This window comes from Pyrgilauda ruficollis, unplaced genomic scaffold, assembly GCF_017590135.1.
Source record: "Pyrgilauda ruficollis isolate IOZ18807 unplaced genomic scaffold, ASM1759013v1 scaffold57, whole genome shotgun sequence".
Lineage (NCBI taxonomy): Eukaryota > Metazoa > Chordata > Aves > Passeriformes > Passeridae > Pyrgilauda > Pyrgilauda ruficollis.
Window position 1 is genome coordinate 5658200 of NW_024527377.1, and position 16647 is coordinate 5674846.

A 16647-nucleotide genomic window follows, 5' to 3' on the forward strand; every position below is an offset into this window, starting at 1 on the left:
CTTCTTACGCAGCAGCGCCGGCAACGTGGTCGGTTCCCGGCGTGCGGCTCCCCCGGGAGCGCGGCCCCGCCGCCCCCGCGGGGGCCCTTCCCCGGGCCGCGGCCTGCGCTGCCCACGTGTGCGCGGCCGCGGCTCCCCCGCGCAGGCCGCGCCGCCTTTCTCTGCCGACTCATGGCGGCGGCGGGGCCGGGGGCCGCGGCCGAGCGCGGCTCTGTCGCTGCCCCGGGCTAGGGGCACGGCTGGGGAACGGGGGTCCCCGAAAAGGGAAGTGGAGGGGCTGCGCTGTCCAAATCGCGCTTGTAACCCGCTGCTGTCGTCAGCAAAGGCTGAAACTGCAGAGCACCATTTCCTCGCCTGTCGGGATGGGTGTTGAGCTCCTCTTGTACCTGCTTCAAGTGAATCGGGAGTAGGAGAAAAGCACAGAAGTTTTCACTAAGCGTCTTGTTTGGGAAAGACTTAATCTTTTTCTACCTGTCTCTGTTAGCTGAGATCACGCTGCCAGATGTGCCAACAAATTCCCAATTACTGTGCGTGCCAGTGTTTTGTAAGAACTGTTACTACCTAGCATGGTGATTCATCAGAGTTATTGATCTTGGGAGATGGACAGCTCTGCAATTTCCACCTGGAAAGCTGTCATCTTAATGGGAAGTATAGAGGACAAGTTAATCGTGCCAGGTAGAACTCTGTGTTTGGATTGTTTGGTAGTTCAACATTGTAGTCATGGACATAAGCAAAGCTTAAGGAAATCCAGGACAGCGTTGCTGTCTGCATTCACCTCGTGCGTTATGACACAAAACTGGTCACATCGTTCCTTTGTGTGAAGGTTGCACTCTATTGTGATGCCTTCTGAGATAACGATCCCGAGGAAAAAACCCAAAAAATGCAAAACTGCGATGTTGAGTGTTCCTGTTTGAGTCTCCTGTGTGAGGAGCGTCCAGATTCGTTGCCAGCCTCATCGGTTGCAAAGGTGTGTGATTTGTCAGAGTCAGCAGCGACGAGGCAGCTGCCCAACACAAGCAGGGGGCCCTTGCAGCTCTTAGGATGATTATTTGAGGGAGAGAGTGAGGGTGTGTCATTAGCATGTCCACGCAGTTGTAGGGTAAGGGACTAATGCTGCAACACTCAGAATTGTCCTTGGGCCAGCACAGTTGTCTGTGTATTCCCAAAGGTGTTTAAAAAATGGAATTTGTTTGTGGTGTGTTCTGGGACGCTTGGCAGCAGTGACTGGTTCCAGCAGTGCCCCCGGTGCTGCTGCCTGGCTCTCCTCTCTTGGGCCATTGTTTCTTTTGCTGCGTGTTCATTAGCAGAAGAGAAAACGTGTAAAATAAACACGGCTGGTGAGCTCCCACGAGAGGCAGGCTGGCAGCTGACCTTGCCTGGCAGCCCTGTACCTGGGTACCTTCTTGTAGCGTTTGCAGGCTCATGTTGTGTCTTCATTTCATTGGGTGGAGGATTTGTTTTGGCAGGCACTTACCAAAAAAGATCTGGAGCGTGAATTTGTGTGAAAGAATCAGCTGGTGAGGTGAGTTGTCGTGTTGTGGTGTTGCAGTGACCTCCAGGAGGATCACCCAAGGAAAGCAACTCTTTTTCTACTCTTGAAGTGGATTGAGAGCTTCTGAACTCTGGAAAGTCACTACTGGAATTCTTTGGTTTCTCAGCAGAGCTTACAAGGCCTTTGCTCATAATTCAGCAGGGTTCCCAGTGCAGTGCTTGTGTGCTGGAGAAACTAAATGTTTCCAGCCCTGATCCACCAGAGGTTAGTGAGGAGACCAGAGAGTGTAGTGCAGACAGCTCTGGAAAGATAAAGGGATCCCTCTATGACTTGTTTTACAGGCTTTGAAAGCCTTAATTTTTTTATAATGATTATATTAATTATAGACCCACAGAGCAGATTTAATGGACAAGACCTTCTCCTTAGGTGTCCACGCATTCTGTAATGGCCTGCGTTGGAATTGGTGCTTATAAAAGTAAAAGCATTGAGCTCATGGAAAACAGCCACCTGCAAGATCTTGGTGAGTTTCTGATGGATAGGGAAGAGCTTAACAAATCCACCTCCAGGTGGTCGAAACACCAGCTTGTTTTGAACTGTTTGACTTGCCCACAGCTGGGCTAGTTGAGTGCATTTGGGGCGTGACACAGGGACTGAAGAACAGGGTCTTTTTTCATGGATTAGGATTTACCTTTAGAAGCTTGTGCCTTGCCTACCTGCTGCAGTATTTTTATGCTCAAAGTTGGCAGTGAAGCCTGTAATATAATAGGATGTTCGAGCAAACCTTTCTGCTTTCTCAGGAAGGAGGGCTCTTGAAGTGAAGCCTCTCCTTGCTTCTTAACCTCCCAAAAGCACAATGGCTTGGCAGTAAGTGGGGCAACCCTTAGGTCGAGTTAGACGCCAGTGATACTGCTGATGCTGTGAGTGAAGAAGGCTGAGGCTCTTCTGGAGTGGCACACCAGAAAATTTTCATGGTCTCTTGACATGCACTTTACCTTTTTATTCGTGTGTGTTTCTGTCAGAGGAGAGAGAGGATCCTTTTGAGTCCTGAGGTACACATGGTCCTGTCCCGTGTGGCAAGGCTTGTACTTGACACTTCTGGCTGCTTGTGAGGGACGCTGCAGAGCTGTAATGATGCCTCGTTTTTACTCTCTAATGATCTAGTAGCAAGGTCTGTGTGACCATTCCCTTGTTATTACATGTTCTCTTCTTATCATGTAAATAAATGCAGCCGGCAGCCTGACTGACACATGATGGTAGTGTATGTGTGTCTGTGCTAGTGAAGGAAACGTTTTCTAGCAAAACCAGCTTTGCACTACTGGCTACAAATCAAATTCAAAGTGTTTTCTTCAGTTCTTCTGTAGTTGAGAAGTGTGGCTTGCAGTTAAAGCAGCTCGACCTTCTGGAACATGTTGTACTCCTCCGCTGTGCCCTGCACCAGGGCTGATGCTGATGCAAGCCTTGGTGCGGACAGGTGTTAACAGCACCCCGTTTTGAAAACCTGCTGGATGTATTTCAAGAAATGTTGCATCAAGGCACTTGGCACTTCTTTATTTCTAAAGCCATTTACATCTTGGAAGTAAGAACATGCAGGTTTTAATGACTGGCACTGCAATTGCTCAGCTTTTCCTGGGCTAACTTTTAAAATTCTCCGTGTAAGTGCTTGGCAAGGGAAAGCGGTGTATTTCCTAGTGGAGATGCAGGAGGTACTTTGATTTCTTGAGTAGAGTTTCCTGCATGCTGTTTGGCAAACGTGCTGGGTGGATAAGCAGTACTTTCCAGAAGGCACACCTTAGTTGCTAGCAGCAAGCACCAGGGGTGAGCTGACTGTTGTTGAGAGTGCGTGTTGCTCTATGCCCGAGCGAAGTCTGACTTGGCTACCGGTACTGAGAAGGCAGGGGAAGATTCATTAGCATCTCACCCCTTGCTGACTAACTCCCCATAGGGCTTTCCTTGAAATCCGCCTCCAGTACAGGAGATAAGATGGATGGGAAGCTTGTTTTACCATTGGCATTTCTTCGTGTTCGGAGTAGACACACACATCTGCTTGCTCAGGTATCCAGCTTGGTAGTCCTGCACACACCTATTTCCAAAGTGTTGGGCAATTCTCACTCTGTCGTGGCATGTAGTTTTGGAGCTCTTCTGACTGTTGCAACAGAGCTGCTATCGCAGCAGGAGGCCTTTCCTCCAGCACCCCAAGTTTCCTCTCCAAACTCCTGTTCTGTTCCAATCCCACAACTCACATTTGAGTAACTCTTCCCATCTTGTTGGGGAGGATGAACAATTGGAACTTGTTGCTCCAAAAAAACCGTGGGGCTTAGCGTTTTCCCTCCCCCACATACCTTTGCCCTTCAGCTTTGTGCTGGACCTTTGCCCTGTTCTGCACTGTTTGTTTCGGGCAGAGAAGGCTGGGGAATGCAGCGCAGCTCCTGGGAGCTGACTCACTGGCCCTGGTTGCTGGGCTTCAGTGCCTGCTTCTGCTGCGACCTCCAGTTCCAGATTACCGGGTCCAAGGCATTGCTGAAGGATTCTCTCCAGCCATCTCCTTACCCTCACAGGTCTTCTTTTAAATTTTATATTGCTCATCGTGCCACAGAGATTTCCACCGGGATTGGGGCAGCAGAAGGACTTCATTTGGATGTGAAGACAAATTGAGTCCAGAAAGCAGGGCTGGAAATGGGGGCACTGGGGCTGCAATGCTCTGCTCTCCCTTCCAAATTATGACACCGGATCTTTTTACTGTGCTCGAACAGTGTGAAATTGTCTTCAGGGCAATGCCAAATGCAGACTTGGATAGAGTTAGGTTGCTCTTTACATAGTTGAGACTGTAATGAATCTCCAGCGCCATGTCTGTGGTTGTGCTTGTTTGGCAAAATAAGGAAAGGACATTTTAGTGGAAAGCTGTGTTGGCTGTTCAGACCAGGCTGAATGTTTTAACCCCTACAGTTATTACAGGTGCTCTTACCGTAGGTCCAGTTGGGTCAGAGGAGCTTTGTTCATTCCCAACCGCAGTGTGCATTTACATTATGATCTTTAATGTGTTACTTATCCTTTGGTCATCTTAGCATTGAAGCCTTTGCTGACTTCCTACCAAGGGCCTGAGTCTCCACACTGCTGGCTCTGACAAATCCCTGGCTTGCTGTGTACACAGGGAGCTTGGGGAAAGAGATGATGCAACCTTGCTGATACCTGCTGAGCTCTCCCATGGTGATAGTGCTGTCTAGGTGGAGCGTTTAATGGCCAAGAAGTCGTCTCCTGGGGTTGGCTAAAGCTCTGGGTGGATCTCTGGATCCACTCTGTGGTCTCTGGCATGGCCGACTCTGCATTTGTTCCTTTTCTCGCTTGAAACCGGGATTTGGTTCCACTTGTTCTGCAGGCCCAGGTCCTTGTTAGTGAAGTCTGAATGGAGCTGGGAGACTTATCTCCTTGCATTGAAATAACTCCTTCATCTGAATATCTTGTATCAAATGATGCAGTTGCATGACTTGAGGTCAGAGGAAAGGGAGAAGAAGGGCTTCAAAGAAGTTAGTGCAGTGCTGGGAGAACTTAGAGCTACTTGTGTATGTAGGTAGTGCTAATGGGCAACCAGAACAAATGGTAACTGAATTTGTCCTTGGATAAATCAATTACCAGATTGCTGTGTGGGGAAATTTTGGGTCAGGGTCGGTCTGGATTGCTTGGCAAACAGAGAAGTGGGTGTGCACATGCATGTCAGACAGCTGTGGAGCAAAAACTGGCACGAGGCATTTGGTGGAAATGGGTTTGCTGATAGCAGTTCTAATGCTGTGCAAGATAAACTTTTGTTTTTGGGAAAGGTTGTGGAAACTGTGGTCAAGTGTCAACATGTTTCTAAAGGGAGGCTCATCCTGTAATTGGAGGTTCCCAGAAGATCCTCTTAATTGAACTTTTCTCTATCAGAGCATACATTTGTATGTCCATACTGAAGTTTGGGGGGCTTTGTGGGTGGACTGTCTTTCCTGAGCAAACTGGTGTGTGATGTGTTGTGGCTCTGCTGGTTTCAGTGTTGAACCAGGCTGGTGGTGCTGGTTGAGCTGCTGGGGCCATCTTTAGCAGGTCATTTGGCCCAGCTTTGGTCTGACACTCGCTGTGGGTATTGCCAGGATCAAGAGCTCTTCCTGCAGCATTAAACCTGTGTGTGCTGGGGGATGTTCTGCTGAGACATGCAAGGAGAAGGGAGGAAGGGCTGGGAACTGGCTCATTTAATGCCTGCTTTATCAGTGAGTTACCTTCACTGTCCTTCTGGAGCAAAGCTGACTTAGGAGCAGGAGCTTCCCTTGATGCTTCCATTTGTTTCAGGGTTGTATGGGGACACGCAGCAGGGTTCAGCGCTCTGCAGTGGTTGTGATTTTATTTTGTGGGTTTGAGTCTTTTGTTCCTTTGTGTGGTGACGAACGCTAAGGTTTGGTAGAGTTCTCTGCTGCAGACTGGTGTGTTGGAGGTGACCATGGTGGCCCTGGCTGGGTTGGGTGCTCTGTCACAGCAAGCCAGGTGGAAACCTTAATTTCCTTTAGAAGTGGTCAACAGGGGTGGTTGTTGGTGTGATGCTGCTCAGTCTGATTGTGGTGACACAAATGCCCTTTGTTCTCTTGGTCTAGAAAATGTTTCTCTGGTTCCTCCAGAGTACGTGTGACACTCGCAATGTGCGGGCGGGCACAGCATGCCCTGACCTGTGCTCCTGGGGAAGCGCATTTGCTTCCTGCTGGACACCCTTGAAGTGGCTGGGATCAGGTCTGTAGGGTGCTGCTGTAGCAGGTGCTGCTCTCTGCTCCCAACTCGCTCCCAAAAGCAGCCCTGGCTCATGAGGAAGATGTTGGAGGAGAAGCATCTCTGGTACTCCTCAGTGTCACTCTGATCGCTGTCAGTGATCCCTTGGTGACCGTGGCACCCGGGGGGCAACCAGGAGAAATGGGGGCTCGGCTGGGGCTCATGAACCGCACATGTCCTTGACACACGAGGCAGAGTTAAAGCACGATTGGAAAGCTGGACAGGGAACAGAAACGTGCTGTGTGTCGTTCCTGCTGGCCGGGAGGGCTGTGTGAGCCCGAGGTGGGGTCTGGCAGGTGGGACACGGGGATGCTTCGCTCTCCCCGGTGCAGGTATGGGGGCACAGCTCGGGGAGGCAGCGGAGCCTGTCCCGGGCACAGTGCTGAGCACGTTTTTCCAGCTGAGCAGCAGCAGGCGTGTGCAGCTCCTGCAGAGTGACTCTGCAGTCTGCAGGGCACGGCTGCGCCGGAGGAAGCCGGGCGCAGGGGGCTCTTATCGCTTCTCCTTTCCTGGGAGTCATTTGACTTCTTTGACTCAATACATGGAGAGAACACAGGGCTTTCAGGGTTGGGTAAGGTAGCTTTTAAGGAGTCTGAAAAAACCTGAGAGAAGAGGTGAGTTTTTTCCTGGCTAAATATGTGGGGAAACAAGTATGAAATTGGAAAAACCACAAAAATGAGGAAAGGGTAGAGTTTTGTGGATGGGAAAGTAAGAGAAAAGGTGCGTGGGGAGATTGATGTTTTACCTGCCTGGTAACTCAGAGGTGGGTATGCTGCTAAATACTGAGCACTTTCTTTAAAGCAGATTATTTGTGATATGTGTTCAGCTTCTACACTAAATCACACAGCCTTTTTTATTTTGTTTTTCTTTATGACTGTGCTTTTGAAAGCTTCTGGTCAGCGATGTAAATGAGTGATTATTTTCCCAAACTGTCTGGTTTGCACGTTTGCAGATGATGAAGCTAGTGGCTGAATAAAATAGTGAGAACTCACAGCTAATAAGCAATACTCAAACGTCTGATAAGCCAGCTTTCACTTAAACTACAGGAAATTAATTTCTTTGGATTCTCCAAGGTCACATCTTCCCTTTTTTTATTATATGTTGCTAAAGAAGCACTGAGTTTATTCCTGCAAGACCCTTAGGATTCTCTGCAATTTTTATGCCTTTGCTGTAACTGGAAAGGTTACACTTCCAAGTAGTAAAAAGTCTGTGTCAGCTCTCCTGACCTCACAGAACGAGCCTACTGGAAATAAAGACAACCACAATAACAAAAAGCAATTCTCTTGGCCTCCTTCAACACAAAAAGAGACACCTAAAGGAGTGACTGAAGCACTTTACCTTAGCTCTGTTACCTCCAGGTGGGCTCATGTTGGCAGGTCAGCTGCAAGGCTGTGTGAAGGGAAAAGTAGAGTGAAAAACAGAATGAAGAATTAAGTGTAAGGAGTGACACCAGTATGTGTGATGCTGAGAAATGATGTGTCTGCAGCACCAGATACTGAAATATGGAGAAGCACATCCCAGAAATGTGATCAGGAGTTTTTTACTGTGACTGGAACAGAAGAGTGATGGGATTTGTGCACAAGGTTCCACCCAGCAATAGAGAAGAGCGAATCACGGAGGTGTCTCCACCATGTGCTCAGGTGACAAAGCATGAGGCTTCACTGTAATCATATTGAATTTCACTTCCCAGCTCCCAGCTCAACCTTGAGAGCTCCGGGGAATACCGACTATGATCTCATGCATCTTCTGAGTGCTTAGAAATCCTCTGCCACTGCAGAGGGTCTTGCAGTGAGCTGAACAAAAAGGGGACTTTTGGTTTTCCAGTCTCAGGTGAACTCTACAAGCTCACTGTTGCTGGTTTTTGGGGGGTTACTGTTTTGTTGTTCTTTGGGGTTTTTTTTAACTGTGGAATGATGAATGTGACATTTGCATACTCTGCAGGGAGGAATTTGCCATAAATGAGCCACGATTTTAAATTTTAAAACTAAACCTGTGAGGACAATTGTGAAGATGGTTTGGAGGAGACATGGCAGATTGCAGTAAGATAACCCTCTTAGCTTCAATTGGAGGTGAAATCTGAGTTGATGTAATTGTCAGCAGTGAGTGTAGCCAAGCAAGCGTGGAGTTTGGAGGGTGATTGGAATGGCTGTGCTTGATTAAAACCAAGCAGATAGCCTGGGCCAGAGGGAGGGAACACCTCAGACTGTGTCTGATGATTTGTAATTCAGTTAAGAGATTTAATTATGTTGTCTTCACTGTGCTGCCTTGTCTATCCTGCAGCCCCCTGCTCAGCCCTCTGCCTGCAGCCCAAGGGTGGAGAGAGCCTTGCAATTTTCAGTTTCTGGGGTTTTCATAGGGATTTATGGCATCCTTGTCTGATGTTGTGGGGCTTTACCATGACACTGGTGCTTTTGGCTGGGTGAAGTGGGATCCTCTTTCATGGAGATGCTGGATTTCTGGGTACATTAATGGATTCTCCATTCTTTGTATGGAGATGGATCTGTCCTTGGGCAAAGCTTCTCTGGGGTTTGGGTTTGTCCTTGATGTGCAAACAGAAAAGTGTGTTGCAGCTCTGAGAGTGACAGCCCTGTCAGAGGGAAGCACTATCCTGTATCAGTTTCCACAGTGTGGGATCCAGCTGGCTTCTGGGCCGTACCAGAATGGCTCCTGTATTTAAACAAGAGTCTTTGAGACGTGTATTTTGCTTGGTTGTGCCAGAAATTTTAGTTTCCGTTCAGTATCCAGTGGCTTAAAGAGCAGTTTGGGGAGGGTGACTGTGATCATTTGGACCAGAATCATGTAGGGTTGCTCTCCTGGAAGGCCTAAGGCCTCCAGTGGTATCACTCCTGGCTTACTGGTGATTAAAGGATGTGAGGCAGAGAGATGGCTCACCAGCTGCTCCGTGGGAAGAGTAATCAAGCACCTTTAAGTTGCCTTGGACTTTCACTGAAGCCCCTTGTTGAGTTCATGACAGGGAATGTTGAGACTCATGCTCTGGAGCAGCAGCACGTTCCTGCTTCTCCACTTTGGAGATGAGGGGAAGGGGTTAACAGGAGAGAACACCCAATGTTTGTTCTCTCCAGTGCAAGCACTGATAAGTGGATGGGAGAAATAACAGCCTGTGACCTTCCAGTTATTCCTTGTGTGCCTGTGCACGTGTGAGTGTTGGATTTGCAGGACTGTCTGTTTGGAGAACTCTCATTCTTCTGGTCAGGTTCCTCAGAACCCCGCTGGCATCTCTGGTGCTCGAAGAGACGTGGACCCTCTTCCATCCATGTGGGTCTCTGAAGGGTGTTTTTGCCAGGCACAGTGCTGGTCCTGCTGGTGGCTGTGTGTCCAGCTGGTGTCACGGCCCTGCTGGGTCTGCCCTGCTCCCTTCGGTCTGGAGGACACTGAGCATCAGCACTGAGGTACTCATTAAGTGTGTGGTGTGGAGTGAGTTAGGGACTCATCCCAGATAACACTCTGATTTTGGAATAGGTGATTTATTTTTTTTTTTTCCCCAGGGTTGTTCCTCTTGAAACTCTGTGATTACTTTTCAAGTACATGAAGATAGTGGGGGCACCACAGCTGAACTTCACCAAACTCACAGCTGTTTATACACTGAAAACCTATTTCAAGCGTTTGTTTCTGTGTGGTTTGTGGGAAATTGATGTCAGAGCTCACACTGGCTGCAGTTCTTGAGCCAGTGTAGGTGATGGGGGTGCCTGAGAACGAATCTAACCTTTCCTCTGGGCAGGGAACAGAAACCCCCTTAGCAGATACTGGTGGTCTGGATACCTTTACAAAGGAAATTATTTGGGTTAAACTCTTCGGTAGCATTTTTTTTGTTTCTCTTGCTCACGCCTTAGCTGTGTCTTGGGACCTAGCCAGCATCATGTTAGGATTGACCCATCTGTCTCATGCTTCGGCTTCTCTTTGAGGGGGTAAATACCTTACAGTAAGTTGAGAGGCATGGGAGATGTTAGTGTGGACCTGGCAGCTGGAGAGAGCTGGGACGATCTGGGTGACTGAGAGGTGGACCCTCCCTGATCCTGCTCAGCAGGTAACAAAGGAGGGGAACAGGAAGCAAACAAGATCTCAGGAGGGATAAAATTGGCCATGCTAATCTTTGGATTTAGGGTTTCTTGCTTTGCTGCTTTTCCCTAGCAGATCTCACCCCCTTCTCTGCTGAGTGTTGCTTTGAAGAGGCCTGTAACTGTCTCAGGAACCTGTGCAGACACTGCCTTGGCCTCCAACGGGGAGCCAGGTCACAGATTTGAGCTGAAATGTTACATAGAGCCAGAGAAGAGATTCAAGCAGCTCTGGTCTCTTTGCAGTATATGCTGGACTGTGTAATTTGAACCTTTTTCCTGCCTGGATCGGCCCTGCCAGGCAGCAGGTCAGGTTAGGAGAAGAGATATTGATCAATCCTGCCATCCACCAGCACTTCCCTCCCCAGTCCCTCTGCTGGGCAGGCAGTGCAGCCCTGCAGCTTTTGAGCCGTTGTGATCGAGTTCTGGTCACGTCCCTGCTGCGAGTCCCCCTGTGACCTTGGAGAGGTCATTTTTTTTGCTGACGTCCGAGTCTTTTGTCTGCAAAACGTGGAGGATGATTTGGTTACAACTTCACGGGTCGAAAGCCGGAACAAATCAGCTGGTGTCTTCCTGTGGCAGTGTGGATGAGCCCCATGTCCCGCTGGGAGCAGCCGAGGAGCTGGCTGTCACCCCTGTGCTCGTACCCGTGCGTGCACAGCCCTCACCCAGAGCACGCTGGTCAGTGTGCTCCGCCAGCCAGCGCGCTTTCGTGTATGGCAGGTGGCGTAAAGCACTCCGAGGTCGTTTTTCCCCGTTGAGAGAGCAGAAGGGTAATAATGGGAGGTGGGGGGCCAGCAGGGAGCTGGTTCCTGCTGGCACTCGGCCTGCGGCCGCGGCCCCTCGGCAGTTATGGCTGCAGGTTGCTGTAATAACGAGTCAGCGTTTCTCTTGCGTCAGGGATAATGAGCTGCTCTTCAGCCGCTGCCTCCTGGGCCCTGCAGGGAGGAAGCAGTGTCCCTGCTGGAACAGGGGGCTGGGGACAGGCACTGGGTGGTGGAGGTCCTTTCCCAGCTGTAGCTCCTGAGCTGGGACAAGACAGGCTTCCTGTGCGGGTGTTTGGATTCAGCACTTTGAGTGTGGCTGGCAGAGGAGCGTGGTTGGCATGTTTCCTCAGGGAGCAGCGGAGGGGAGATGGGGGCTCATAAATGGGGTGACTTTTTTGGACCTGTCCCAGATACCTGAATAGCAGCAGTAGCCAGATAGCCCCTAGGGAAGGGGGTATGTGTGTGGATGCATCAGCTTTTCTCTCTAAATGCCCCATTTTAGCATACGGTCTTCTCCTTTGTGTAAAAATACTGTCAGACAAAAATTGAAATTGAGATCCACCCCCAGCACCACCTAAAATAAGGACGACTGCCCTCAATTTAGTTATATCTCCTGGGCTGTGTGCAGCAACTCTATGCATTGGTGCTCAGAGCAAGCACCCCTGTACCACATCTGCACCCTCACTTGGTGGTCTTGAAAGGGATGCTCTGTGCCTGTCCCAGCATCCTGACATCTGCCATGCACATCCCTGACCTCCTCCTCCTCACTCCATCTTCTACCCTACTTTGCTGATAACAGGAGGATTCACAGAATGTGTTTTTCTGTTGAGATATTGTAGGCTGTATGGGTTCTGTACAGGGCTGAGGAGAATGGTCAGGGGCTTGGGGAGTACCTGAAGAGATCACTGGTTTCTGTCATGACTGTGGGTCACTGGGTCCCTTTGTTCAGACACCACATCTTTCTGATTTTGGGTGCATGTTGAGAAACAAAAGTGTCTGCATGCAAGAAGGAGGAAGTGTGAGACTGTAGGGTCCAAATCTCATGGGTCTGCTCATTTGCATTGAGATACTGTTGTTTCTTGATCCTTCCCACTGGGCTGCCTGGAGGGTGGGCTGGGCATGGCTGGGAGGGTGTTCTGTGGGCAGGGGCAGGACTGCCTGGGTCCTGTGCAGGGATTGCCTGCTGCTGAGCAGTTGGCTGACAGGATGGTGGAGAGCTGCTGTGAAGCATTGTCCTGCAGCATCTGGCCAGTGTTGGGATACCTGGCATCAGGGTGCCTTGGAGATAGCAGATGTGTGTGGTGGGAGGAATTGGTAGGGCTGGTTTGCTGGCTTCACCTTTCTATGTTGGGACTTAGAACCAAGGCACAGGGACAGGTTTTTTGCTCATTGTGTTTGAGTTTTAGCCTTGGGAGGGCTGGGAAGGGAGCTGACCTGGGCAGGCAGCCTCAGCCCTGCTGCGTATGAGATGGGCTCCTTGGAGGGCAGCCCAGGGGTTTACCTGCTGGCCACATATGTTTCTGCCTGCTTCCTTACAATGGCTTTCTTGGGAAAAGAAAGCACTGCCTGATTTAGACTTCTCTTGGGCACCTGAGGTGCTGCCCTTAATTGGCAGGCTAATTTTTAATTTAAGTCACTTGTGCTTGCAGGGGAAAAAGGTGTCCCAAAGGGTCGTTGTGCCTGCTGGTCCCTGACCAGCCCTGCCTCACATGTGTCCTCCCAGCAGCCCCATTTTTCACTGGGACTGCTCTGTGCTTGCTCTCAGCTCTGGGGAAAGCTGCCTGCAAGCCCAGTGTTCTCAGTGTGCTCTGGAGAGCTTGGAGTCAAATCTGTGTTAATCATAGGTGTGATGAGTTGGACAAGGTCAGCCTCTCCCAGACAAGGGGGCTGAGCTCTGGATGCAAGTGTCTTTCCTTGACAGGAGTTGCCCTGGCAAGCCTCTTGAGGTGAATGTGAGCTGTATCTGCCCTTGGCCATCACACATGGTCCTTGCTTTCTGCTGACCTCAGCCACTGAGTAGCGTCACTGCTTTTCTAGTAAATGTAGTGACAAAGCTGCTCTAGAGCTGTGGCTGAGCTCAGGAGGATCCAGGAGGGCCTTGCTGCGCATCTAGAGCAGGACAGGGCAGTGGGGAATACAGCAGTGAGCTAAGAGGAGACCTTGAGGGAATGTGAGTTTGGAGTTATGGTGGTGACACGCCTGATAGGGGATGTTGCTGAGGGGTCACCTGCAGCTGTGCCTGATTTGGTGGCATTTGTGGTATCTAGAGCCTGGACCTATTGTGAATGGCTGGTTCTGCTGTGGCATGTCTGATGAAGAGTTGGTGGGACAGCATAGCAGGAATGCACTGGAGAACTGCACCCCTCAGGGTACAGCAAGGGGAACATTTGCCAAAGCCTGGCTTTGCTAAATTCCTGGCTGACACAAAGGAATTTATTTTGTCAACCATTGTGGTGCTGTTATTTATTTTGGTTTTTGGTAGCATCTGGTACAGCTGATTGAAACAGGTGGGATACCAGTGTTACCACCTTGTTCCTTTGCCAAGAAGCCCAGGTAGGGAAATAAATTATATCTTGTTTGAGATCTTAAAGCTCTTTTCAAACCTTAACGATTTTATGATTCTATGAACTACAGGGTGTTTCAGCTTGCTGATGTAGAAGCCTGAACTCCTCAGTGACCATACAGATAGACAAAATATTTAAATGCATTTGGGACATAGGCTGGTGGAGGATTGCAGTAGAACATGCAGCTTGCAAAGGATTGAAAGTGGTGCTTGGAGATTGTTCTGGATGTGCTGGGCAGTCCTTGATACCTTGCCTTCAAATGGCCACACACCATGAGAATGCTTTGAGCATGGTGCAAGTCAAAGGAAGAGAAATAGAAGTTATTTTGGCAGAGGGATGTTTTTGCTGCTTCTGCATGAGCTGAGCCCAGGCCAGAGGGCATTGCCCTGCCTGAGGGGTAGTCCTTGCTGCAACTCTTGTGACTTTGCAGCTGAATGTGTGTTTTGGGTAGCTGATAAGCAGAAGCCAGGGGCCTGCCCCTGTCCCAGGAGGACCTTGCCTTGCTGGCAGCCTTCCTTCCCCCTCCTCTTCCAGGATCCTTGAAGAAAACATGATGTATTGCTCTCTCAAAAGTACTGTTTTCATATCTTCTGGGGAAGCCTTATCAACAGGGGTTTTCCATGCACACTGTCCTGTGTGCTCCTTAATTTAAGTCTGATCCTTCCAGCTACTTAAATAAACATATTCCCAGCACTACATAAGGCCCTCCAAGAGAAGGGCCTGTACTCCTAACTGGAAAGAGCCTGGGGGTCTGGGGAGGTCGAATAATCTGTTTTGGGGTCTGAACCCCCCAGACTCCATCTGTCCTGTGCAGTGGCCTGTGCCTGCTGACAGACTCCTGAGCTGGGAAAATGAAGGGGTTCTTCTGGTCTGGCTGATGTGCCAAGGCCCTGGGTGTTCATTTGGTGGTGGGGGTGTGTGTCTGGTGTATGTAGGTGCTGTGTTAGAGCCAGGCACAGCTGCTGATGTCCCTCCTGGCTGCAAAACCAAGGACAATCAGAAGAATGCTCCCTTGGCTTTTGCCTTGGCTTCCACGTGTGCTCCCTGTTAGATGTTCTCTGTAGATTTCCATCTGATGTTGCTGCTGAGGAGGAGTGTGGGCTGCCACCAAGCAGCTCATTGTGTGGATCTTTGTATCTCTCAACAACCTTTTTTATTGCTCACTTTTGTCTGCTAGAAGCCAATGCAGAAGATTATTTATGAGAGCAGTGCATTTGGGTAAACACAGACTCCTTCAAAATCTTTCTCACAACAAGTGGTTGAATTGAGGTGGGTTCCAAACTCGATTGATGTTTAACTTGAGATACTAAGAAAATACTTCCTCTGTTTAGCTAAAGCAAACAAATCGAGAGAGGAGACCTTTTAAATATGATTTGCACTCCAGCTGCAACTAATACTGATGATTTTTTTTTTTTCTTTTACAGATATATTTCCAGCTGATGGCCAGTCTGGTATGTATTAAATAAAAATGGAGCTCTTCAAACTTCCTTCTCCCTTGCCTCCCCTGCACTTCTCTTCCTTCAGAGTCAGCTCTAACCAGACTTAGAAGACTGGTATGTGCCATGTACAGTCTGAAATATGCAATGGACATTAATGTAAAAAAACCCAAAACCAAACCACAAACAAAACCCCAAAAAAACCCCACCCAAAAACCGAAGCAAAAGAACTTCCTAAACAAACCTCTAATATTTGGTCATTCCTGTATAGCAGTGACATCTTTTATGCTTTCATGTAGTGATGACTAAACAGCTGGAAGGTTCTTTCCTCCCATACATTGTAGCACAGCAAATTTGGATGTCCGAGGTGAAGGAGTTTGGGAACTTGTAGGTCTTGCTCATCACACATAATGGAAAACCCTGATGTGTCAAGATGCAAATGTAACTCAGATTGTTGTTGTTTATATGTTACCTGTATACAGATGGATGTGTCTGTGAACCTGAGGGATATATATTTGAATTTGCAGTACTTTGGGAAGACACAGACCTCCCCCATGGCTTGTAGTCTGTGTGTTGCTGTTGAGTATTGCTGTTAAGGACAAGCAAGTTGCTCACTGTGTTGCCATCAGTGCAAAGAAAAAACTTCCTGGCCCCAGTGGTGTGTGCAGCCTTGCTGGGAGAGCGAGGTTGTTCTGGATGGAGGTTTCAAATCAGGAAAGAAATGTAGTTTTCAGAAGCAAATATTGATGATCTCAATTCCTGCCTTTCCCGAATTGCCAGAAGCTCCTCATCCAGGCTGATGTTGTGGAAGTTCCAAGACTGAAGGAACAGTTTGTGTTTTAACCAGTGATACCAGGATCAGTCAGTGTGAGCCTTTGTTTCAGAGCTGTAGTGCCATGTGGGGATGTGCCATAGCAGAGGCACTGGGAATGGAAGTTGGTGCCTGACTTGGCCTTGTGTCACCCCAGGCTTTCACTGTGTCCACCCCTGATGTCCATCTTTGGCTTTGCATGGGATCCCATTTCACCAGTTCATGGATGGTGTGAGGATAAATCACTGTTGATGGTGGAGGCATTGGAAGTAGGGAAATCAGCTCTGGTGTCTTAAAGCTGATTTCAGGGAAAATAACTCACTGGTTTGGGGTGATCTGGTGTAACACTGAAGTAATTCAACTTGCTGAGCTGAACAGAGGGATGGAAGTTGTGAGTGTGTTTCCAGAGCTCTAGCCAGCTACCAAGGCCATGGTGTAGAACTAGATGCACTGGATTAAGGCTTTGATTCCACATTTGTAAGTCCCTCATGATTTTCTTGTTCTCTTAACATGGAAGAGTGAAATACTAGGGGTTTGAAGATGATCTCATTCCCATCTGTTGAGTTTGTAGGATGCTTTTCTCACCTTGCTGAAGATTTGTCTTCTTTGGATATTGGGTTTTGTCTGCCTGTGCTGTGAACTCAGAGATGTCCTTTGCTTGGCACTACTCCATCCTCTGTTCTCCAGCTGGTTGGGGACCTTGCACAGCTGCCTGCAGGGTG

At 49.0% G+C, this 16647-nt stretch overlaps 1 protein-coding gene across 2 annotated transcripts in view; it reads left to right on the forward strand.

Moving 5' to 3' along the window:
* LARP1 (La ribonucleoprotein 1, translational regulator) overlaps nt 1-16647 on the forward strand; it is a 45291-nt gene that overhangs the window by 581 nt on the left and 28063 nt on the right. For both annotated transcript variants that reach the window (XM_041482163.1, XM_041482165.1), the window contains exon 2: nt 15103-15129. In XM_041482163.1, the coding sequence (XP_041338097.1) occupies nt 15103-15129 (27 nt within the window). The remainder of the gene's footprint in view (nt 1-15102; nt 15130-16647) is intronic.